The sequence below is a fragment of the Camarhynchus parvulus genome, chromosome 2 (assembly GCF_901933205.1).
Source record: "Camarhynchus parvulus chromosome 2, STF_HiC, whole genome shotgun sequence".
Lineage (NCBI taxonomy): Eukaryota > Metazoa > Chordata > Aves > Passeriformes > Thraupidae > Camarhynchus > Camarhynchus parvulus.
The window spans coordinates 17685070-17708427 of NC_044572.1; the positions used below are offsets into that span (position 1 = coordinate 17685070).

Genomic DNA, 23358 nt, shown 5'->3' on the forward strand with positions numbered 1-23358 from the left:
CAAGCAAAAGCTCCAAAACCCCAGCCTCTGACCCTCTGATGAGGGAGCCAAGGCATGAATCAGACCCACCAGTCCCTCCCCCCATGCTGGACCCCAGTCAATTCACATATTTTCTCAGGAAGGGGTGCCTGCTTTCCTTTTAGTGTAGATGGACTGTGATCTGCTTCTGTAAGCAATAAATTTCTCCAACTCCCTACAAAGCAGCTCTCCTCCTCACTGCTGCCTCAGCCACCTCTTTTCAGCATGAGGTGCTCTTGGCTGCCACAGTGTCCCTGCTGCAGAGTGTGCTCAGAGCCTGGGAAATGGGGCAGTGGGACTGCTGACTGCAGCGGGTGTGAGACACGAGACACTGAGTGAGCCATAACCATCAGCAGCTGATTTCTCACATATTCATATTTTCATCAAGAAAGAATAAAAGGGCAGCTGAATGAGGGGCTGCTTCATCTAGGGAGTGTAGCTCACTGCTGGAAATAGTCCCAGGCTGTAGCTTTGTGATTAGATGTGAGGCCAGATGGATTAAAGGGAAAGAAACAGCACTGGCTCTTGGGTTTTTAAAGAAACTCCTTCTTGAGATAGGTAAGGGAAATTCAACCTCCCACCATAATCTCCTAATACTTTGGACAAATAAAAAAAGTTAAATTTTTTAAAAGGCTAATGAACTAAGCTGCCATTTTAGAGTACAAAGAGAACTGACGTGCAGAAAGAGGAAAGGTTTGCTGTGTGCCCAGGGCATAAGGAACACGACTTCTACTCCCTGACACTTGACCTTTGCTATGGTTGTAAAGACACTGCTCTCCTTCTGTTTCCCAGTTTGTTTTTTTTTAATGAAATGCTAAGATTTTATTTTGAAGCAGGTTGGCACAAAAGGCCATCAGAAGACACCCCACAATATTTTTTTTTCACAAATAATGAATCTAATTAAAGAGACACAATATTTTCAAGCGTTATTTGGGGAGATGTGACAGTTACTAGATGGCACTAAATCAGCCTCAAAATAATAAAATATTCTATATATACATTAGTGTGCAACTTCATCTCATTGATCCAAAATGAATTCAGGATCATATTTTGTCTGCAAATGCTGATGCAGTTCTAAGACTAGCATGATCTGTCTTTGAGATAAACAAGCAGATATGGACAATGATTTAATTCAGAGGTCATCACAGCAAGAGTCATGCATGTGAGAAGGGCACACAGATATACACAGATGACAAGACAGTTCACAAAGAATGAGGACTCAAATCTGAGCCCTATGTTTGTAATACTTCTCCCTGCTGCCATCTTCCTCTCATTTTGTATTGGTGGTGTTAGTGCAGAAAATTGTACTCCCTGATCCCCTTCTCAAATAATACTGAAATATCTTCCTTCCTCTTCTAACAAGGCAGCAACTAGCAAAAAGCTATTGCTTTTTTTTTGGTAATCCATGAAACAACTGATCTCAATTTAATAAATGAATCCAGGATTTAGTCTATCAATCTCCAACTGATGAACAGAAACATGACAGAAAAGAGAGTATGTAAGTATTTCTCAGGGTATTTGTTAGTAATCTCACAGTGACTCTTACTGTATGGTTTGGTTTTAGAATCATGTGGTGTTTTTAAATCGAGAGTTCCTTGATGCCATGATGGTGTTTCAGGAACTGAAGATCTTTATAAGGATTCAGTCATGGAATTTCTCCTAACATTAGCAGAAGAGACATAGCCAGTCTGTGGAGGGTTACTGCTCTTTGAACCCATCCCCCATGAAAGAACTGAGCCTAAAGCAATAAAAGATAAGAAATGCAGACAAGTATTGTTATTCCAGACTCATCTTCCTCAGTGAAAAAGCTGGGTTTCTTCAGAGTCCTCAATATTTGGGGTTAAAGAAGTCAATGGCTTCTACAGACCGGCACAGCAAAAGCAAATTAAATACAATTTGGTTCATATGACATACCAAACAAAGTATTCACAATCTAGCTATATAGAGTTATCTAGGGTTTAGAATTTTTGGTTTCTTTCCCATCCCAAGGGATGTAGTCTATTTTTACACAAAAGTCTCCTATCATTGGAACACATACTATAAAATACAATGTTGGTTCAACATTGATGAGACAATATTATCTTGCACAGATGTTTTATTTTTTAGAATGGGAAGCAATTCACATTTTTGCTTATCAGAGCTCTAGAAAGGACTGTTCAATCAACATTTTATACCACTTTGTCTTTCAAATAGTCTTTGAAATTGCTAAAACTGGTATCTCAGTGCACAGTTGTCAAGTGGAATTGTAAAGTGAGAGAGTCACTGCCTAAATGGCTATACATAATAAAGATTGGGGTGAACTGAAGAACAAAACAGTGGTCAGCAGAAGTGCGTCTAGCTTCTCTTTGAACCCAAGCATATTTACAAAAGGAGAAACATTCTATTCTGGCAGACTGCCTAATTTTCAAGTAAGCCAAACTGCATTGACTCATTGGACCGTGTCCTGAGCAATTCCAGGCACAAAAGTGGGAAAATATTCCATTATACAAGACTGTTCTTTTACACAGCAGTCTCCAGTAATAGCTGTTGTGGGTTACAATACTGTAGCATACTGGGGTCACCACACCTTGTTCCCTTACCTGCTACAATTTAATTTTGTGGCTGAGACATGTTGGAAGGACAGGATACAGAGATGCAGGTGCTGGAGTTACAACTATACTTTATAGCACTGATAGGGATCCTTGCAGACTGCTGGCTGCATGGCTGCTCCCACTGTCCTATCCCCTCTCCCAGGTGATGAGAAAGGCATCTATAGCACAAGCTGAATGTGGAATCCTTACTCATATGCTGGATAGGCACATGGCCATGTGACAAAGTGACATGGCCATGTGACAAAGCCAATGTCTCTGTCAGTAAGTGACAGATGATGATCTGGCCTTTGACAGTAAATTAAGTCCCCACCCTCCATCTCCCCCACCATGGCTGCACATGCAGCTGCTAGATGTAATATTGTCATTTCAGGGACATGTCAGTCGTATAAGGTAGTGAGTGAGGAGTATTTGGGAACGGTAGTGCCAGGAAAGGGCTGCTGGTCAGATGAACCACACTATTCTGGTGGGCTGAGCATGACTGCCCAGGGAATCTCCGCTTTTGCTTTATGTAAGGTTGCTTTCCCAATGAATATTGTTCCATTTCTCATTTAAGTGAGTGCACATTTACACAGGCACACACACACTACATAATTCAGGTTTAAAGGGACCTCTGGAGGCCCAAACTCCCACTCAAAGCAGCACCCACTCAGATCAGGTCCTTTGACTGAGTGCCCCTAACCAACTCTGAACTGGTACCACCACAGGGAAAGCAGAGAGGCTGCTGTTTGCAATGCACTACAAAGAGGGACACAAGGCACTGTATGTGCTGGTTGTGAGGGTTTCGTAAGTGCTTTATATGAGGTGAGGCCTGTGCAAGTGGGAAATGCCATAAATTCTCAGTCTGTAATGACACTGCAATAGGGAAAAATCTGAAGACCATTTTGCAGCCGTTTTGAATAATGACAGACTTTTCACTATATTGTCTGAAACTGAAAAATTACAACTTATTTCTTCAAAGCTTTAAGTAATCCTCTCCCCATCCAGGAAGGGAAGAGTTGGAACGGCACCAGAGAGTGGCTTGGGAGCAAAGCTTCAGCACCAAGACTTTAGCTCCATCTCTCTTCCATGTGGTTGACAGTTTCCAGGTCTAGTTTGGTCTCTGTCAATTAGGAGGACACAGTGCAATTCCAGACAAACAGGAATCCTGAACGTGAGCTAACAGCTCCAACAGAAAGGCTAGTTAGGAGCATAATAGGTTTGCTAATAAATGTGTGTAGTTTACTACCTGCCGGGCACAGACCTCCCCTGGGAGCAGCACTACCAGGAAGCAGGGAACTGCCTGGATTTGCATTCAGTGCATGACAAAGGTGAAGAGGAGGCATATAAGCACACCAATACCCTGTGGACTTCTCCAGCATCAGCCCCTACACAAAGAGCTTCAACCACGTGGAAATCTTCTTTGTCAACAGTTTTAACTCAATCTTTTACACACTTAACAGCTCTCCAGGAGGGATGCTAAAACAAGACCGGCTCTTACTGGCTACATAATTGGTGCTTGCTCAGAAAGGTTTAGATGCACACTAATAATTAGGAACAGATCAATGTGGCTTAATTAGGGAAAGTGCTGTCTTGCTGACTGCTAAGTTTCTTGGTGTCATTACATCAGTAGTATCCTAGTGACAGATGGACCTTAGAAAAAGTTCAGGTGACAAGAAAAGGAATTAAATATTTAGTCTTCTCTAGCAATCTGGACACATCTAGGGTTAATGGCAGATATACATACATCCTATAGACAGGATGAGTCACTGGAAAATTCACCAGATGCAGAGGCTCTGCATCTCATTTAAACCATTCAGCACAGGTGGGAAATTCATCCCAAATACCATCTCAACCTGTCAGAAATTCCTCTCTTAAAGATGTGATTGACTCCCATATCCTGCACTTAAACTTCAGTTCTGACAGTACAGCCATGGAAATTTAAGTAAATGTGACATTTCCATAAGCTGGGATGTTTGTAATGTCAGAACTATTAATATACCTCAATAAGTTGTAAATTAAAAGTGAATTATCTTACCCGTAGTGTCGGCGCTGCTCTTGCTGGACACAATTTTCATCATCTTCTCACTAAATAATAACAAGAAAAATTGTGATTTTAGTTTACTAACTATTAAAACTGTAGTGAAGTTTATATCCAACAAATTTAATGGCCTTAAAACATATATACTTTTTAATTTAAATCACCAATAATTTGTCAGTCATCAGTAATTTTTTAAAATCACCTTTTAGTAGAAGTAAAGCAATGAATGGAGTATAAGCAGTAGAAAGCACAGACATGTAGCTACATTAATTCTTTTTACCACACAGAAGAGTAATGCAGTTAATATCCATCTATCATTTGGCATATTCTTCCTCTCTGCCTAGCATTCTCATGGAGATGATAAAGAAACTTAAAAATGATTGAGCATTCAGGATTTTTTTACTATTACAATCAAATATATTTTTGTTGATTGATTACTAAAATCATTACAGATGAATTCTGTTTTTACCTAGAAGAATCTTTGCTATTACTTGTATTTGGCCCTTTTAAAAGCGCAGACTGAACAAGACCAGTTAAACTGGCAATCTGTTTCTCCATGGCTTGTATCCTCTCTCTGTAAGACAAGAGAACCGTTTGTTAAAGCCAGATATATTTGCTTTCAGACTTGTTTTTCTAGGTGAATGATTACCACAGGATTGGAAAGACACTACAGAGTTTGTGCAAAGGCCCTCGGGTACAGTTTGCATATACCTTATTGCAGCAGCTTACCACATCTCAATTTGGACAGCTTTTGCATTGTAACAGACAATTTTAAAAAATCTGCTTAGTTAAAAACAACAAAACAAACAACCAAGTAACAAACTTCTAACGACCTCACAAGACAGGTACCTAAAACAATTTGTTAATGCCACTTGGAACTAGTGAGAAAGTTCTTTTTCAGCATTACATGCATTTTCTCTTTTACCTACACTGGGCCAATCATTTTATCTGTACTTAAGGTTTCAGGATTAAAGACTTTACACTTCTTCTTACTATTTTTACTTTTCCCAGACCCAGAATTTTTGTCTGGGAAGCATTTAATCTGCCCAAGCAGATGACTTTCCAGCCCAAATCCTTTCCACCTGACATCACAACTGTCTGCTTTGAAAGGACAGAAATGTAACAGAGAGGCACAAAATGCAGACTGTACAGCAATGTTATAATAAAACAGATTTTCTTTCGTGCACATATCCTGAGAAATTCCCAAAAAGCAGAAGAAAAGAGATGTAGAACTACAGTAAGTATAATCAATGTTTTCCATAGGAACCAAAGGTGACTAAACAAGAACAATACATTTTTTTTTGATGTGGAGGCTAACATTTGTGTTTATCCGTTCGCATAAATCCATGTATTAGTCAGGTACCAGGGGACTCCCTCAGTCGGCTCCAAACCAGCCTTTTGCTCACACAGGTGCCTACTTACACATGCCAGCATGTCAAAGTCACACCACAACACAGACACACATCAGTTTGGGACCTTCTGAAAAGGCATCCCTCTACTCCAGCAGTTAAGTATGTGGGAAGACTTGCAGGAGGAAATTCTAACAGCAGGCTGTGGCTTTGGAAGATGCCTGAGAAGACAACTTCTCAAAAAGCAAGATTAAGGTTAAGCCCAGCAGCAGGGACTGATGAGAGAAGATGGGACACAAACTCAGACACAGACTCAGCATGCTGCACTGCATGGCCCATCCATCACCACGGCAGCATTCTGTGCACATGGGAGCAGCCAAACTCTGGCCACCCCAGCTGCAGTTGCTTCGGTGGCCAAAGCAATAGCATCAACCAATAAGAGTCATATAAAGTCAAATGTAGGTACCAATAACAGCCAAAAGCAAGCTGACGCGATAAAAAGCAAGTAATCAGCCCTGTTTGCAGGCAAACGGATTGTCCAGGCTAATTATTTCATTTACATTCAGGGAATGAATGAGGTTTCCTGGGATAGCACACAGATACCGTAGCCAGGAGAGACTCAGAGACACCCAGAGGTTGAGAAAACAGGGCAACAAAACAAGCAATGAGATGCTAACAGACACAAGCAGGGAAGAAGAGAGAGCTCAGTCAGTCCCCAGCCAGCAGACGTGTTCTTACTGCGATCTAATGCAGTGCACGCATCTCACTTTTCTGTCTTCATGTTGAAAGGTATTTTGAAGGGTGATGAGAAGACTAGTGAATCTGACTTAATTCATTTCAAACTGAGAAATACGTTACGGAATTTCCACTATTACAAGTTTTAAAATAAGAAACTGGTGCAGGCTACAGTAACCTCTGGAACAAAAACAAGTACTAAAACCCAGGGATAAATATACTCCAACAAACTTTAATGCAGCATTTTTGACACTTAATAATGAAAATATTTTTTTTCCCAGATAATCAGCACAAAACCTTTCTGGAATTAAGCTCAACTGGAAGTCTATCTGTTTTACCAGTCCATAAATATGATGGTTTTTTTCAACCCACATTAGATAATCTGGAAACAATTTTCTGCTTCAAAAGATATTATGGCAACACAAAGCTAATCTTGTCCTTTGCCATGAAATCTAGGAAAGTATGTTGTTAAGAGGGAGAGGGATGTTCCAAGATAGGAGATGATGAAAAACGAATGAAATACTGGAATCAATTGCACAGAACACATTATTTTTCATATGGTAAAAGCATTAAGAATGTGAAGAATCTACATGTGCTCTGGAGTTACTCTGTTAGAAACCAGGCAGATTTTTCCTGTAATAATTCCACCATAACACCCAGACTTGTTATGGCCATTAGCACCAAACATTTCAAAAACAGGTGTCTGAAAGGTTCCTTTTAGGCATTAAATAAAACAACCTGATCTTTGGAGGTGGTTGGACTGAAGGCGGTGGGAGGCAGCTCGTTCCAGCATGGGCAGGGAGGGATGCAGATGGCCTGGTGGTGGGGCTGTAACCTGGGCTGATGTGACTGGAGGGCTGGTGGCCCAGTTCCATTGCCCAGTTCTGTCACCACAAAGCCCGAGAGGAGCACGGACAGGACCTGCAGCGGGCCCCTTTGCCTCCAACTTCCTTGTGAAGGGCTGGAGCAGACTTTGCTCCAGGAGGGAGAAAAAATGCTTTCCTCAGGCTGTGCAAGGCTGGGGTCTATCAGGGATTCCAGCATTGCCATGACAAAAATTGTGATTTTTGGTTCTCAGCATTGTGTTTTCTACCCCTCACTGTGCTCACTGCTGCAGAGAGGGGAGATGGGACCAGCCTGTCCCAGCAGCTCTGCCTGCACAGGGCAGGCCAGAGTCCCATGGATGGGGCAGGCAGGGTCCCCAGGCATGGGACAGGCTCCAGTGACACAGGGCAGGCTGGGACGGGGAGCACCAGGACAGAGAGCAGACAGAGAACAAAGTGGTGCCTCTGCTTGCTGCCACCAGAAGGGTGGTAGGCCAAGAAGAGCCAACCCGTCTCTGCTCCCAGATTAATTTCCCAGATAAAGCTGCATCTCTCCACCACCCCGGAAGAGCAGGGAGGGTCCCTTTTACAGCAGTTGGGAAAGAAATGGCCATTTTATCAGCCTGAGCACAGAAAGGCATTGTTTCACATTGTTTTCCTGTGAATGCTGGGAGAGTCAGAGGTGGCAGCATGCTGGGGGAGGAAAGGAGAGGACAAGGTCAGAAGCAATGCCCAGCAGAACTCTGTCAGACTTGGCTTTGGCTTCTCACAGACCCTGGCCAGGAAGGCAGGGACAGGCCACTTGCCAGCCCTCTTCTCCTGAGCAGCCTGACCCACAGCTCTGGCTCTGGGGATGTCCAGGAACTGGGGCCCTGCCTTAGCATCTCACTCCTCAGTTTCAGCAGAACCAAAGCAAGCCCTTGCTTCTCTGGGGAACATGATACACCAGATATCAGATTTCTTCCATACACCTTCACTGATCTTTCATGTTACTCCTTCTATTGCAGTTAACTGGAAGTAATTCCAAGAAGGGGTACAGCATATTGCTGAATTGGTATCCACTTGTCACAGCAATGCTATTTAAGTGTGACATGCTACTTGCATGTTACTGCCCTTTCCTGGGGACATCTTTAATATTCACATCACTGAGAAGATACTTTGTACACAAGCAGAATAAAACTGGTCTGTGTAACTGTTCACTCACGTTCCCGTCCAACTCCAGGCAGTGCAGCACATCACCCACAGCAGATGTACTCAAACACCAAATCTGCACCATGAACTACCTGGTACACCTTCCTTGAGAAAAAATTTTCTGTGACTTCCTATTTTAAATTTAAGTTCCAAATGAAGCAATGAAAAGGGGGTTAGAGACAGAGAAATACACACTTCTTTCTATATTACTCTATGATAGAAACATTTCATTACAATTTTTTTTACCTCACTGGGAAAAGAAAGGAAACAGGAGTAGGCTGTTTTTCCCAATGACTTTCCCAGAATCAAGTGAAGGTGTATTAGACGTTACTGCAAATTCCCCCAGATGAGTGGGTTTCTTGGAAGGGTGGGAACCAAAGATCAGCAGAATTCCTCTGTATTCTGCTTTCTTCCCACAGAAGGATTCACACAGGTGAATATGTCATTCCTCTAAGGAGAAGATTTAACTCAAACCTTCTACATCTTGAAGCTAAAGGGGAAAGGAAGCTCTGAAGCACATCAGCTATTACACTATTTGACAACTCTTATCCCAGAGCCTGCATCTCTTCTTCCTATAAACAGTTCCCCAACACAAGGAAGACAAAATACAGTTTACCTTTCCTCCATCCTATATTGGTCATTTGACTTCATTTTTAATGCCTGCTTATTCAACACCTTTCACAGAGGAATATGCAGTTCTGGCCCTGTGAAAAGTGTCTGAGACAGTGTATTTGTAAAGCCCCCCTTATAAAATGCTCAGTGCATTGCTGATGGAGTAGCTCTCTGTTCATGACTTTACAAAGTAAGGTAATTTTTCCTAATGCATAGAGAGTCCATCTATACTTTAACATATCAAACAATAAAGTGGTTTTGTTTGGGGGAACAATATCTAATAATCTACACATGGCCATTACACTTTAGTCTTGAACTGCAAGCCATAAGCCAATAATGTGATCAGATTTTTTGCTCAATCCAACTGTCATCTTTTCTCCCTAGTATGGCATAAAAAGAAAAGGACAAAAGTTGTGTTCAGGCAGAAGAGAACCATGGTACAACCTGAAAATGCTTTTGGAGGAAAAGTATTCTATAGAGTTATCTTGCTGTTTCAGAGTAGAAGCATTTATTATATATACATATTTAGCACTATCAAATAATCTAGAATTTTGCAACATGTGTTGTAAATGTAAAGATTTTAAGTTAAACAGCATTTAATTTAATGCACTTTTGGATAAACAGCTTCTTTTCCAATTTATCAACATTTAAACATCTGCTTTGCCTGTAGTAACTTCCAGAAATGTCCCACAAGCTACATAAATGAGCCATCCAAAAATATGACAGCAAGTCTCTGTTTAAACAACTCATGCACACAAAAATTTACTCATTCTTCCAGTAGACTTCAGATTTAAGAGATGATGACCCTTTGAAGGTGAACTGCTGTAACCTGTTATAACTTCTAACATTTTTCTGCACATGAATACTAACATCTTTTATTTCTTTAAATCTCCATGAATTTGTTTCTTCTCGCTGCTGTAAAAGAGTCCCTTATATGGGACTCTTCTGTAAATTAATTAACTGTGAGAATTTAGTCAATCCTTTATACCACAGAAGTAGTTATCTTGGAAATAGCCACGGTAAAACAATTATAAGAAAGCATTACATGAAGCAATTAAATCCCTCTCAACTCTGCTTTAAATAACTGGCTTGATGAAACTGGCTTCCATGGTGCCAAATTAAAATGGGAAACTCCAACAGAAGAGTTCAGAAGTCCCAGCTTTCATCTCTTGTAGATCCAAATCTGCTGTAGTTAATGTTCCAAAGGTAATGGAACCATTTTCTTCAACAAAACCAGGATATCTGTTTTAAGTACCCCACATTTTCTGATAAAGTACGGAGATATCCCGGTTCAGCCTTGGACTGCAAAATTGAAGGAGAATTGAGATGGGAAGAGAGATTCACTTTTACTTCTGACATTGTCACTATCCCTTTCAATCTTTCCCCTGATTTATACTTAAACTTGCATTGTCCTGAGGTTGTGACAGTGTTACTTCGAGGAAATTTCCATAAAGTCATGACACAAGAGATGTTTTCTTTGCTCTCAGCACACTCCACTAGGGATTAAAGCAACAACAGTGCTCAGATGATGCGTTTGGTGCCTGCAGGGTCCTCAACCTGCTCCTGAATGAGTCAGGATGGGGAGTCTCTTGTGCCACAGTGCAGAGATGAAAAAGACCTCTCTCCTCAGCAGCTCCAAGGCTAAGAGCTCCTCTGTCTGCCCAGAGCTGACACCTCTGCAGGCAGGCTGACTGAACACACTGCCCTGTGCTTGCTGTGTCCTGGCTCTCAGGCACTTGGCATCAGCAAGTGGGTAACATACACAACAGAGCAACCTACACCTCATTTTACCATGCCTGGAAGAGAATGAATTTAGCCCTATCTATACAATCCCAAAAATACTCCTTCTCACAGAAGCAAGCCCATACTGTTTATGGGTGTAAACTCTAAGTCCTACACAACAAGGTAGGAGACCATTCTGCCATTAGGTACATCACCCTTCAGGTATCCATGACAACCTTGTGACAACTCAATCCCTGATGAAGCAGGAAAAGAGCACCTCAACATGGATAACCCCTTGTTTCGTTTAGTATGGTTTAAACAGTGTTTGCTTTCAAAGTTCATGTAATTATTATAAAGCTAAATTAAAGCTTAGAGCATTTTGTGTTTGTAGAACTCAAACCCAATTCTTAATATTGGATGCAATTTGCATGAATTCCTTTTGATATTTACAATTACTTTTAGAAAGTCACACTTCCTCAAGGTTAAAAAAAGCCACAACCCATAAAGACAGCTTTCAAAATTATTCTTTCAGTGCCATGTGACTAATACACACCATGCTGAATTTTAAGGTCATGTATTTATTTGGAAGTGCAATTATGCAAATGCTGTTATCTTCATTGTTACTATATTCAGGGACCAGGATTAAAACACCTGGTGCAAAACTCCCTTTTAAGGAGCTGCAGAACTATCTGTGTAGTTTCTCTTTATCCATTCACAAACAAACACTCTTGTGCATATCTGTGCAGCTGAGTGAACAGCTGAAATGCCCAGAAGACAGAAAATTGTACAAACACAAGTTTTTGGTGTCCTTCCTTATTTTCAGTTCCTATAAAGAACTTCGTAAAATTTTCAATCTGTAAATGGATTAAAATTGGCAAATTTCCTTCAATAATTTCCTAGATGTAATAATGATGGTTTGAAACGAAATTTCAGAAACCTGAAACATTCTCTCGGAAACAGATACATAAAAATTCAATTTCACTGACTTTAGATCGTAATATGCCCTATCTCGTACTCTTACAGTAGTCATAACTTGGTAGTCATAACTACCAAGCTATAAGCCTGTAACTTTTGTGGGTGGCTGTTTTTCTTTATATTCTTCCATTTTTTCCCCACCAGTGGACCTCATGACCCACTTTTTTTTCTGGCCAAGCATGGTAAGTGGCAACTAATTATTGAGCAAGCTGCTTAGATAGAGGGGAAGCCTAGGGTCCATATGAAGCTCTGTATCTTGGTTACGGCAATCAGCAGTTACCTTTGGCCTCTGTGAGCTCAGCATTTTCCAGCTATTCATCTTCACTTCCCTAAAGAGCTCTATAAAAGTTAACAGCACAAACAATATGCTAGAGATTAACGCAGCTCATATAAACACACAGTAACCACCTGGCAGTGCAACGATTTTTCTCTCCCAGGGCAGGGTCTAAGGCAGGAGAAGCCTTCACAGACCTTTGTGTAAATTTGGTCCTTAAAAAGACAGGAGAGATCATTGTCATCATTGCCACTGCACTAAAGTTAACAACAGTCAGGTCACTAACTACTTGTGATGCTGGAAAAATTATTGGGAACACTATTCATGTTTTGATTTCTTCCCTGGGACAGACTTGCTTTTCTCAGCAGTTCTCCCTCAAGGAAGATTATTGTAAACAACTGTCCTATTTTTATGCAAATTCATGTTTTACAGGAGATAAGACAGTAATGATAAATTCTTCCCATTTCCTAACACTAGATGAGAAAAACTTCACTCCATAAAGAACCAAAATTGTAATATCAGAGTGTCATTCTTAACGGGGGTGAAATATATTCCGTTATTAGCAGGAACAGAACATCATTTGTTCTTGTAACATGATCTGGCTGTCTGCAAAGAAAAATCCCAGTTAATCATATTATTTTATTATATTTTTTCCAATGACTGAAATTTACACAAATGAAAATAACTAGGGATTCATCATGGGTTGACAATACTTTCAAATTAATAATGGATGGTGCCACATCTCCCCTAAATTACTAACTACCTTGACAGACAGCTAATAAACACTGCAGCGGGGTGCAGCAGCCTTCTACACATTACACTGTCCCCTGAGTCTTAAATGACAAAGGATGCGCAGATTAGGAACGTTTCTCATTTGCATAAATTACGGCCCAGCTCTGCCTTACCTCGTCTCCTTGTCCTTGGGCATCGTGGGTGAGCCATAGCCAAAAGCCTGCTTGTCCACGGGAGAGGGCATTGCCTCGGCCATGCCCACAGCACTCCGCGCTTTCGCATCCACAAACACGGGCGCTCCCGGCTCCTTTCTGAAGGACTGGCGGCTGGGGGAAGACCTGTCAGGCTGGATGGTGTGGGTGGGAATGTGAGGGCCATGGTGAGGATGAATATCGATCATTCTCATGTCAGCCACCCTGTGGGGTGAGGCTGGAGGTGTTTTAGAGCCGAGAGTGGGCAAATGGCTCTCTGGGTACTTCCGTGACTTCTGTCTGTACAAGGACTGCTCCAGCATTTCGGGCTGCATGGAGGGGTTGCAGTAAGTGCTTGATGACCTGATGGCACTGCGATGGTAGGTGACAATGTGATCGGGGACATCGAGAGGGTGTCCGGGGTGCGGTGCAGCTACACTCATCCTCCCCTCGTGAAACAAGTAGGGGTCACCGTACAGGCTTTCATTTCTCATCAGGGTAAGGTTTTTGTTACTCATGTCCTCATCTGGCTTCACGTCCCGTCTCTCCAGAATGGCACTCGGGCTGGGTGATATGGAGCGCGAGGCTGGCACGCTGGACAGCCGGTCCCTGGGGATGGTGGCATTGCCTGGCACGCCCATGGGCCGGCCCCCACCATAGGGAATCCTGGATGGAGAAGGAGGCATGGAGTGGGGCACCGGGGTGGAGGGTGGAGAGCTGGGCATCGCATGCAGAGGGTGTGTGGCAGATCCAGGGCGGGAACTACTTGGGCCATCTCGTCCTGTATAAGCAATTTCCCTCTGCATCTGGAAAGAGAAGGAAAAACACCTCAGATAAAAAATTACTGAATGAGCAAAATATGATGTGGGTTGTCTACAGAAAATTAGGAAATAAAAACAAACCCTCAAGACAAAATAATTTTACATCTGCATAAATAAAGTGCTTTGGGATCTCAGTGCCTAACAAAAATAACAACTATAAATAGCAATAAAATGGGCTGTATGTTAAAGGAATATGAAAGGTTTAAAAATGCTTTTACTTATGCAAATATCATCTCACTCTAATCTGATATTCACAGCTACTGAAGCTGAAATCAGGGGTTGTGGTGCCAGGTGTTCCATGTACATGTAGCCAGTGAGACACTTACACAGTTTATTGATCAGACACACAGGCTAGAATTCACTGATCCAAAACAGGATAAAAATGCTGATGCTCTGGCATCACAAACATACCTGAAGTCCTTAGACAAGAAAAAGAAATATTACAACTAATAAGCCATTTTCTTCAGTGCAGGATTTAAACTTTTGCTAATGACTTGATGTGGTCTTTATTATGTAGAAGATACACAAAGTACAGTAGAAAAACACACACATTCATTGACAATAACACAGTCAACTTATATGAAAACAGTCTGACCCTATGTAACATGCCACTGCAAAGATAAGACTGATTCAGAGGGTTTGCGGAGCACATGCTCAGAAAGTCATCGAACATTTTATCATAGTTTTGCAAGCAGCAGCAGTAAGGAATGAGCAAGCAAGGAAAAGAAAACGGAAACTTCCAAAACAAATGTATTAGTGCTTTGTTAAGAGAGGCTTGGCAAAAATCTGCAATGGACATGTGTGCTTTTGAGAGTGTAGAACCTCACTGTGCCCAGCCATGACCTATCTGGATGGCTGAACGCTGTCAACGACAGACAAGACAAACTGTCCCTCTAGAAAGCATCATGTGCCTGCTCTGGTGCCCTTGGGGTAAGGTGGATGAAGAAGGATATGAAAAAGTCAGCTGAGGACTAACTACATAAGAAAAAAAATTATAATTTCTAAAATTCATGCTGACAATTTAATCTTCCCTCTCCAGCACCTCCAAGGGATTGTAGAAAACTGTGTATCACCAAGCCTGACTCCACATTCCTAAAGTTACAGAGCACAAAACAATGTGGATATTGCTGATCTGAAATCTACACAATTTTTCTCCCCTCTCACTCCTTGCTTTGATAACATGACTGGATTCATTGTAGTTACAGTGATCCATGGCAGATGAAGCAAGAGATTATTCCCGCCCCACCACAGGTTTTTCCACTGGTAAGGGAATTGCAGTGTCAGTACATAAACAATAGCTGTTCTTATCACAGCAGGTTCTGCACTCAGGAATTAGAAATTACGTTCCTCAGGGCCAGAGATCAACAGTCTGGAGTATCAGGTATTAGCAAGAAGAAAGGAGATAACCTGATTGTGGCCACAGCAATAATAAATAAGTGTAACAGAACCAAGGTGTGTACTGGGATGGGTCATAAATGAGCCAGACAAAAATTATTAAGTCAAACAGGAACATGGCATAATTTTTTCATTTGCACAGAGAATAAGTCTAGTCTGGAATTTTAAATAAGATATAATTAAAATATAACTAAACAGTATTAATGACTTTATAAGAGGGAATTCAACACAGTTTTCTATTGGCATGAAGAACCACTGCAACATAGTAAGCTATATTGTGCGCACTGACTCTGGCCCTGGGCCAGCAGAACAAAATGACTCCTACTAACTTGAGCAGTTTTGGGATCATGTCTTCAGGGACAGGCAGATATAGATGTTTTACACCAAGAGAAGAAGCCAGAGAACGAAAATCCTCCTAGATTTCTACTGTACAAGCTACACAATACCCTGTTTAGTTGCTTCACATAAAGCTACAACAAATGGAATAGTGTCTGTCAAAGAAAACATAGCCACTAGGATATGCTGGGTTGCAGCGAGAGGAAAATTCCAATGTTACGGAATTTTGTTATAGAGAGGAGAAAATTTCCATGGGAAGATTTGAAAGCAACGGGTTTAATTTCCCCTAACTTTTGGACTTCATATTCCTGTATATGTTCATTCATTACTCATAAGTCAAAGCAATCTGTCAAAGAAAAATTCCTATTTTCCACCAAAACACCATTTAGATGGAGTACTTTAAGATGGAAAATAATTTGACTATGGGACTGAGCTATTACTCAAAATCTCGTGTCTGAGTACTGTTGTATGTAACATGATTTACTTTTGCTTTAAAGTAGTGCTTGGAGTACAGATCCTCAATCCAGACTCCCTTGGGCTGGGCAGGGCACAAACACCTGGGCACCCAACCCCTTTCTGAGAAGTTCACCTGCTATTTTAAGCCAGGACTCAGGCCCTGGGTGGAGTGTACCAATAGGGAGACTGCTGGAGCCAGAGAGTCTACTGTGCCCAGGAGAGATTCACTGGGGCATGTGGGCTGAGCAGGGACCTGAGCTGGTCCCCAGGCACCAGGCAGCTTTACCGGGTGGATTACAGCGTCTTCTGCCACATGGTTGGTATGTCTTCTCTTTCCACTTTTCTCTCTCCTCCAGACTGTTTGCTAATAGTAAGTTTAAAAATGGGAAGGATGGTCTTTTCTTGCTTCTCATCTGTAACTCTTTGGTGTGGTAGTCTAGGCACACCAAAGAGGTACAGATGAGAAGCAAGAAAAGACCATCCTTCTTATTTCTCTTTTCTCCACTCTCTCATATATAGCCCACTTTCTGCGCTGTTTTTTATCTTCTCCACCACAAAACCCCCATGTTGCTCAATAAAACCCCACACTCTTCTACATAGGCTGTCTTGAGCCACATGTTCCTGGACTTCACATGACTCAGGGACAGAGAAAGAGGATATTGGGTTTATCTGAGCCTGTAAATACTGGGTGCTGTCCCACATGGTTGCTTTGAGGGCAAAAGGATATTTTTTAGTGCAAGCACGGGATCATGTGCTTTTCAACTGCAGCCATGTCATATGTTTACCTGAGGGTGGGGATTTCTTTAGCTCATAGCTTTTCCTTGTTCCTACTGCCTATAGACCTTACATCCTTGAAATGGAAACTTGTCTTACCAGTCCTTAGGTTAAAATATGGTAAAAGCTAGCAACCATATCTATATAAAACATTTGAGGGAAAATCACATCACTGAGAATCTTTCCCTTTCTGAAGTAAAAAAGATTACATCATGTTTAAACATCTGCTGTGGAGGTTTTTGGTCAGTCAAACAAGACTTAAGTCTAAAAGATAGAGATTTTGCTATTTTTTTTAAACTGAGTCTCTATATGCCAAAGAGTCAATGTTCTATAAAACCAGTTATGTTCTTTATTTCAAAGCCTGTTGGCATGCTGAATAACTTGCTATATTTTGAAAATGTCTATATGCACGAAGTCAGCAAACCATCCACCCAGGTGGGCAGAAGGAGCCTTGCTCCTGGTGGCTGCATAGAGGACAAGCAGAGCTGGTGTCTCTGTAGCCAGGGCACGCAGAGCCAGGGCAGTGCCAGACACCAGGGAAGTGCCAGCCAAGCAATGCCAGCCACCAGGGCAGTGCCAGTCACCGGGGCAGTGCCAGCCAAGCAATGGCTGCCACCAGGGCAGTGCCAGTCACCGGGGCAGTGCCAGTCACCGGGGCAGTGCCAGCCAAGCAATGGCTGCCACCAGGGTAGTGCCAGTCACCAGGGCAGTGCCAGTCACCAGGGCAGTGCCAGCCAAGCAATGGCTGCCACCAGGGTAGTGCCAGTCACCAGGGCAGTGCCAGTCACCAGGGCAGTGCCAGCCAGCAGGGCAATGCCAGCCAGCAGGGCAGTGCCAGCCAGCACCCAGCACCGAGCACCGAGCCTGCCGCTGAGTCACAGACACGGCACCAACGCTCCTGCTCACCGTGCAGCCGGACACCAGACACACAGCCTGACTCAAGCCTCTATCTGCTACGATCTCAACGTGAAACTTGGGCAAAGGGAAAAGTAGGCCAAGTTTCTGACCTGGCAGACCTTCCCTCTGCTCTCCTAGGCCTCCTCTACATCACCAGAGAACACAGCAACTGGCTTTGCCCCAAGATTTTCAGACTGCCAAAATACCTACACTGAGCATGTTCCCAAGGTGAAGGTTATCCATACACCCTCTTGGAGACACTGGGAGTTCCCAACAGACTCCATTAATCACCTCTCAGCCATGTGAAGCTACTATTTTTCTTACTCTCCCTTTGACACCATGCATTTCCCTGAGGAAAGTGCTCCTATGCTCGGCAAGCTGGCTCACCCAACAGTAAACACAGGACACCTGCAAAGAATTTTATTGAGACCTTGCAATCTATGATGAAAAGGCTACAGAAATACTAAGTACTGATACAATACTGATAAATTAAACTGTAAAGAGGTCTTTTATGAAAATTGCTCAACAGAAAAAAAGCCCTCTAAAAGTAAGGCAATCCTTTACTTTTCTACTTGAGGAAAGACTTAATCAAAGACCCCTCAATCCAACAACAATAGAATCCATTAGTTTGTTCTCTCTTCATAAAAATAAATTGATGACTTCACTGTACTAGTTGTCCAAACCCCTCAGCTTCACCATTAGTTGCACTATATGATAACACTTCTGTCATGACTGATCTTTCATTCCAGCTGGATTTTGAAAGCTGAAGGCCCACATCCACTCTTGAAAAAAATATTTTTTCAATTTTTTTTAATATTTGAAAATATTTTTAATATTTCTAAAATAAAGTAATTTACAATAAGATAAAGTACACTTGAAAACTGCAGAATTGGCAAATAGTTAAATGAGAATTTTAAGCATCTGTACCAAAACTATCTGTCTGAAGCCAAATCAGACATCACTGAGAGGCTGTCACACTTGTCTCTTCTTGCTTTCTCACAGAATGCCTTCTAGCACCTATAAACTACCCCATTCTATTGGGTCATTACAGAAAAAAAATCATGCTGGTTGCAGTTGTGGGTTAATTCAGCTGCCCAATGTCATATTTGAAAACTTCAAACACATTAGCATAGTTTTTAGCTGTTTCTGATCCGAAACTTTTCAATGATATGTACTTTTAGCAGACAACTCTAATCCAAGAGAACTGAAACATTTCATAAAAGTATCAGTAAAGACAAAAGTTGGAAAAAAACCACCCAGCAGATTTCAGTGAACAGTGATATTATTTCTTACCAGACATCCCTGAGGTGCTCTAGAGCTTTGGCTTTCCAGATTCACAGACCTGGGTCACCTTGGTCAGAGTCTGATCTGGGGTAGGGACCCCAACTCTTCCATATTCTCTTCAGCAGGGTGGGTGTTTGGTATTTGGGGTTACCAAGCAGTGAGACGTGCTGGGCTTTCAATGGCCATCACTCCCTGGCAATGCTTCCACACTAGAAGTTTACTTGGCAATTTTGGCTAAGAATGGACCCTCTGATGCCCAAAAAAAATTATTTCAGACCATGAAACCACTGACCTTGCCTGTGTTGGAACCTGGCCTCAGTTGAATCTGGCCCCACAGTACAAGGTTCTAGGAGCTGCCAGGGTTCACAATTGTTTTTCGTTATGGGAACCACACACTGGTAAAATAAAACTGATTTAAAACGTTCAAACTTCCAATGAATGGGGAAGTCCAAGACCCAGCTAGCTGTTCTTAACATGTTTCATATATTTCTATTATTTTTTCCTGGCTAGTTTTCCAGAAAAGGAGTTGCAGAGCTCCCCAAGAAATCTCAACATTTATAATTATCTTCCCAGTATTAGCAAGCACCTAGGTTTCAGTTCTTTCAGTCCTTTTGTATAGTTTGGTACATGCCCAGCTGTAAAAACCTCTGTATTATGGTGAAAGGAGCCTTGAGATAAAAACTCAGAACATCTATGAAACAGGAACTTTCTCTTTCTCGGGTCTGATTACTACTATGGTGGATATGTCAAGAGAATAACTGGGTCTTTCTTCTTCCATTTATGCTCTTAATTCTATGGGTTTTTCTTTCCCTTGATGAACAGCAACACAATCAGTTAACAGAAGATGTTTCTTAGGATGAGTCTGTGATGGTTAGTGATGGTGAAATCATCCAGTCCTCTAGTTTCTATGTTCAAGGATTACTTTTTATTTTGGCCAGGGTCAGCTAGCTAGAAGTTGACATGAACAAAATAGGAGAAGCAGAAGGTGATGCGCACTGTCTTAGAATTTAGAGGATATTTTAGAGGAAAGGAGGCATTCTGACTGAAACATAATTAGGTGTTGTCACCATACTACCCAATATCACTGTGACATCCAGTCCCCATATTTTTCTCCCAGTTGTGCAGGTGTGCACAGAGGTTATGGCAAAAGCACTATCTGATACTCAAAAGCAGAATTTCTAGGATACCATACTGTGGTTACCAATACATTGATCTGAAGCTCAGACACACCATCATTTCCCTTGCCATACCATAGAGATCAAACACATTCTTAAAATTATTTTCCCTTATTTTATACATATATGTTTAATATACACTTGTGTATGAATCCAGTCCCTACAGTGATCCAAATGTTTTACCTCAAGGTATTTTACATGTCTCAGTATGTCCTTTTATATCCCTGACTATGTATAAGCTTAATTCATACCATATCCTAAAGCTCCCATGGGGAAAACAAAGAATACCTAGTTCACTTTTTACTGAACGTAAAACAGATCCATAAAATTCTAAGCTAACCACAAAACAAATGTAATGGTAATATCAAAAATAATGTTTGACTGCTTCACCTTTGCATGCTGAAGACGGATCATGCAAACAAGCAGAGAGGAGAGTTTGCAGACCAAATCCTACACAGTCTACTCTTTTGGACATAACTTCTTCAGCTATCCAGATGCTATCCTGAGTATTTGTTTTGACAATTTAAAATATTACCACTCTTACTACACTCTTAGACAACATTGTTGCCTACGGACCAATAAAACAATCTTTGATAAGATCTTTGCTTTGAAGTAATTAAAGTCACTTACTGTTTCTTAAGGAGATCCCCTGAATGGCTACAGCAGTGAGATGAACATTTGGTTCCACTTCTTCTAATAAAGCACCTTTTGTTTTCAGTCTTGAATATCAATCCTTGGTTTATAGTATAATATTTTGTACATCCATGTCTTCTGCAAAAAGGTTTTGAAACAGGAAAAATGTTCCTTTTTCCCTCTGCTCACACCAGGCCATCTTGTTTTATCCGGTCATCTAAGTAATGCTGTTTGAATAGACTGAAGTACTTTCCCACGTGACAAGCCTGCAATTTCTCCTCCCCTTCAAAATTAGTCACTCAATAACCTCCTTGGCATGTCACCCAGTCACAAACTGTGCAACACTGTGATTCAGTCACTCAATCATTTCTTAATGTGTGCCTATAAGATGCATAGAAAGAAACTAACATACTGGAGCGAACCACAAAAGAGACTCACAGAGGGGAAAGCCATAAATAAAATCGTGAGTAACCTCTGTTTCAGTAGCACAGTGCATTTCAAAGGCAACACTATGAGACCTATACATATTCATTCCCCAACAGGTGAAGACCTCCAACTATTTAGCAACCCCAGCAGACAGAATTCTAGAAAAAAAATTCAGCAAAATAAACCTGAGGAGCTTTTCAGCTCCTCAGATTGGTAGTGCCACTGTAGAAGGAAGCACAAGCTCCTCCCACGGAGGAGCTGTCTACTCATTAACCAACACCTGAGCCACCTGGATAACCTGAACTTCGGGGTCCCCATAAATCAATCCCATTGTTATCACTGCTGCACACCACATAAGCCATTATGTGTGGTTGTTTGGTTTGATTTGTTTTGTGGGGTTTTTTGTTGGTTGTTTTTTTTTTTTTTTTTTTTAAGAGGAAGCAACAGAAAAGCTAAATACATTTTCAAGAATTAGAACAGAAAGGATGCTTCACTCCCTTTTATCCCCTCACGCAAAAATACCATAGAATATGGAAATTGTCTCCTTAAAAGGACAGCATTTACAGGCTAAAAGAGATGACACTTACATATCATAAGGGAAACTCTCATGACACAAACCCTTCCCAGTCCCGCAGTTATCTTCTGCTTTGGGGGACTGGTTCTTTTGCTCTTGGTTTGGATTTTTGTCTGATTTTGCTTTTGTGCAAGTAAAAAATTGCCTGTATCATCATAAATGGCATTCAAAGGAATAAAAATACAATTTAAGTATATGATCATGAGCTAATACTGCTGTACAGAATCAGCTCAAATTGGACATTACAGGAGCAGCATTTCTGTTGCACAGTACTGCTCTCAGTCTCAGCCACTAGTGAAGGAGGCATCATTCATTTCTCCTATGAAATGGCAATTTGACACTAAGCATTTAAGTAACAGGAGAAAGATCAGAGCAGAGCTGGTAGCCAAAACTAAAAATCCAGGTGTCTACCCCTTACTACCCCCCAGCCCAGCATCAGAGAAGTCTTCCAGTTTTCTAGACAGCTGCTGTGAATTCTGATTTGCAATGTATGCCATAAATTTGTATGCCATTATTGATCTTGACTAGAATTTTACAAAATTTATATGTAGTGTAATATAAACAGTTTTTTCAGAAATGTAAAAAAAATCAATTTGTCTTAAATGCCTACTTTTCAGTTTCTATGTAAAATATTTAAAAACATTATTTTTATTAAATATTTGCACTAGCACTATAATAAAATATTATTATGGCACAGAAACAATGTTAAACCTATTTATTTTTATTTCAAATTTAATCAGTCAAGGATTGTTTCTTGCAGTGTAGGGGTAAAGCAGTATTTACCACTCAAGCATCTGGTTTATATTTGGCAGGTTTTACTAACCAGTCAAGCATCCCCTTTTAATGAATGGATGTATATACTTGACCTAGTTAGAAAGATGCTTAGGTTGGCAGACCAACCAGACTCAGAAACATCAAGAGTAAAAAAAGCAAGCAAATTATCCTAGAACACTTTATTGCCACATGTGCTTTTCAGCAGTTGCAGAGAATATTCTCCTATCCATGTTCCTCCTTACAGGCTAACAAACCTGAAGTGAGAAATTATTATGCTAACATGCAGGATAAAAAAGATGACTGTACTTTGCTAAGTTTCCCTGCAATGAATTGCAAGCTGGTAGGCTGCACATTTTCAGTAATTGGACTCTAGCATGACAAAGTAAATCCCAGAGCATCAGACAGGGATATAACCAGCTCTCCATACACATGACATGATATTCATGTATGTCTGATGTATACAAAAAGCTTTTCATTAGATGAATTAATCTGCTTTTAATTTTATAATATATCAGGAACAATGTCATAAGTATTGCAGTTATATCATTACCAAGGCTGTTATTTAATTTGTGGGTTCTAACA

General features: G+C 41.2%; 1 protein-coding gene across 1 annotated transcript in view; it reads right to left on the reverse strand.

Moving 5' to 3' along the window:
- KIAA1217 (KIAA1217 ortholog) overlaps positions 1-23358 on the reverse strand; it is a 176256-nt gene that overhangs the window by 34855 nt on the left and 118043 nt on the right. Inside the window, 3 exon segments of the mRNA XM_030943482.1 lie at positions 4624-4673; positions 5096-5200; positions 13214-14037. Coding sequence (XP_030799342.1) covers positions 4624-4673; positions 5096-5200; positions 13214-14037 — 979 coding nt within the window.